The following is a 2500-nucleotide window of genomic DNA, read 5'->3' as shown; positions in this document are numbered from 1 at the left end:
CATCATGTCAACAAATACAGCATCCACCCCCCACCCCAACCCCCCAACCCCCCAACCCCACTCTCCCCACCCCTTGAGATTACTTGTTCTTGGATTAATCTATAAAGTTCATTCATGATGTTGTAAACATTGTGCATTCTTTCTTTCCGTTGTCTTTTTTGTTTGTTTGTTTGTTTGTTTTCTGTTCTTTCTCTGTTTCTGCTTGCCTCTTTCTTTTCAGTGCGTGATGGTCATGTCACATAATTATTGTTTTCTTCTGCGTTCGTTCGTTCTTTAGTTTAACGTCTTTTCACTGTAAGTGATATTAGACGAGGGAAGGAAAAAAATCGAGTGGGAGGAGGGGGAGGGGGGAGGGGAATTACTGTGTACGCGTACGAGTAAGTGTGTGTGTGTGTGTGTGTGTGTGTGTGTGTGTGTGTGTGTGTGTGTGTGTGTGTGTGTGTGAAAATTATTGATTTAAGTTTTGTTTAAAAAAAACACCCCCCCCCAAAAAAAAAACACAAAAACATAACAATATAACATATTTCTAATGAAAAACTAATCTGCAGATGGAAAATGAATTGTTTGAGGACAAAATATGTCAGTAATGTTTCTTGCATCTGTGGTGCTCACATAACAGCCGATCATATACCAACTTGCGATATGTTAAAGTCCCAAATCCCTGAACTGAAATCATCTTCAGTGTTGACGATCTTCAGCAGTCCATTGCTAATGTATGATTTTTTCAACTCCTTGTTAAATAGTCCAGTTGGTTCGCTGTTATAGTTGTTTCTTCTGCGTGTCAATAACTGTATTATCAGTTCTGTAGTCTATGTAAGTGTACACTTTTCATACAATGAAGAAATTATAAACGTATTTTCAACAAGCAGAATGTATCGATAAATGATATTAAAATACATCCATGGTGTCTTTATTCTTAATTATCGAAATAAAAGAAGAATGTCGACGACGTTGTGACACTGGTGTACTGTCTGTCTTCTGTATCCCATTATTGATTAAAAGATATGTCCATCTGTCTCTCTGTTTGTCTCTCATTCTATGTCTCTCACTGTCTCTCTGAGTCCACCTGTCTCTCAGCTTCTTCTTCTTCTGCTTGTTGTTGTTATTGTTATTATTATTATTATTTGTTATTTTTACTTTAATTATTTATTTTATTTTATTATTTTAATCTTATTTTATTATTATCATTATTTATTTTTATATTATTAAAAAAAAAAAATTCTCAAGGCCTGACAAAGTGCGTTGGGTTACGCTGCTGGTCAGGCATCTCCTTGGTAGATGTGGTGTAGCGTATATGGATTTGACCGAACGCAGTGGCGCCTCCTTGAGCTACTGGTACTGATACTGTTGTTGTTCTTCTCCTTCTTCTTCTTGTGGTTGCTATCTCTGTTGTTCCTGCTGCAGTGTCATATGGGAAGACTTAGTTATGCCTGCTATTTTTTTTATTTTTTTATTCTTGAGTAATAAAAGCTTTTGACTCATAAATCTGGAAACCTTTTTGATGCACATCGACTGCCCATGATGAGGCCCTAAGTTGCAACTGTCTACTGTTTCTGTTAGTTGCATATCTGTTATGCATGTGTGTGTGTGTGTGTGTGTGTGTGTGTGTGTGTGTGTGTGTGTGTGTGTGTGTGTGTGTGTGTGTGTGTGTGTGTGTGTGTGTGTGTGTGTGTGTGTGTGTGTGATTTTGCGCCTTATAAATATTATTATTAGTAGTAGTAGTTTTATGTATTCATCTATTATTTTATTGTATTTTATTTATTAATTTATTTTCTATTTTATTATTTATTTATTTATTTATTTATTTATTATTCATTTATTTTCTCGAGGCCTGACTAAGCGCGTTGGGTTACGCTGCTGGTCAGGCATCTGCTTGGCAGATGTGGTGTAGCGTATATGGATTTGACCGAACGCAGTGACGCCTCCTTGAGCTACTGATACTGATAGTGATACTACTGTTTCTGCTGCAGGTGGTAAATAACGGATCGCGTCATCCGAGTCAGCCTCGGCAACAGACCGCATCAGACGACACGCAGGAAGAGAACTATCTGCCAGACTACGACACTACAGCAATAGAACTCGACTCGCAGGAACCCTTCCCGGAAGACGAAGAAGAAGAAGAAGAAGAAGAAGAACAAGGTCTTCACGACGATGACGTTTCGCTTCTGGAAGAGTTCCTTCCCATGCCGGATACTACCTTACACTACCTCTGGTGCGGCCACCGATTCTTCGATTTCCGAAATTACGTGGCAATGAAGAGTGCCATAGAAGCTCTGCAGCCGAAGAAAGTGGTGTTTCATTATCAGTATGCTCCCATGAAAGACCCTGATGGTTATTTTACCTGGTTCGAGAGGTTGAGTAGTCTATATCCCAACATCATTCTGGTGAAGGTTAACACGACCGCCGACGAGCCGTGTTACAGCGGCGGGTTTAAGCGCTTCGTTCTGGTCTTTAACATTCTGAAACGTTATGGAGGGATATACATTCCCGAGGATGCTAT

General features: G+C 39.2%; 1 protein-coding gene across 2 annotated transcripts in view; it reads left to right on the top strand.

Annotated features, from left to right (window-relative positions):
• The window catches only part of LOC143287396 (uncharacterized), a 27714-nt gene that overhangs the window by 5853 nt on the left and 19361 nt on the right, over positions 1-2500 (top strand). For both annotated transcript variants that reach the window (XM_076595375.1, XM_076595374.1), the window contains exon 3: positions 1971-2500. This exon is cut by the window's right edge and continues 115 nt beyond it. In XM_076595375.1, coding sequence (XP_076451490.1) covers positions 1971-2500 — 530 coding nt within the window. The remainder of the gene's footprint in view (positions 1-1970) is intronic.

The sequence above is a fragment of the Babylonia areolata genome, chromosome 11 (assembly GCF_041734735.1).
Source record: "Babylonia areolata isolate BAREFJ2019XMU chromosome 11, ASM4173473v1, whole genome shotgun sequence".
Taxonomy (NCBI): Eukaryota; Metazoa; Mollusca; class Gastropoda; order Neogastropoda; family Buccinidae; genus Babylonia; species Babylonia areolata.
The sequence above is the reverse complement of the archived record's forward strand: the minus strand, read 5'-3'. Positions and strand labels throughout refer to the sequence as shown.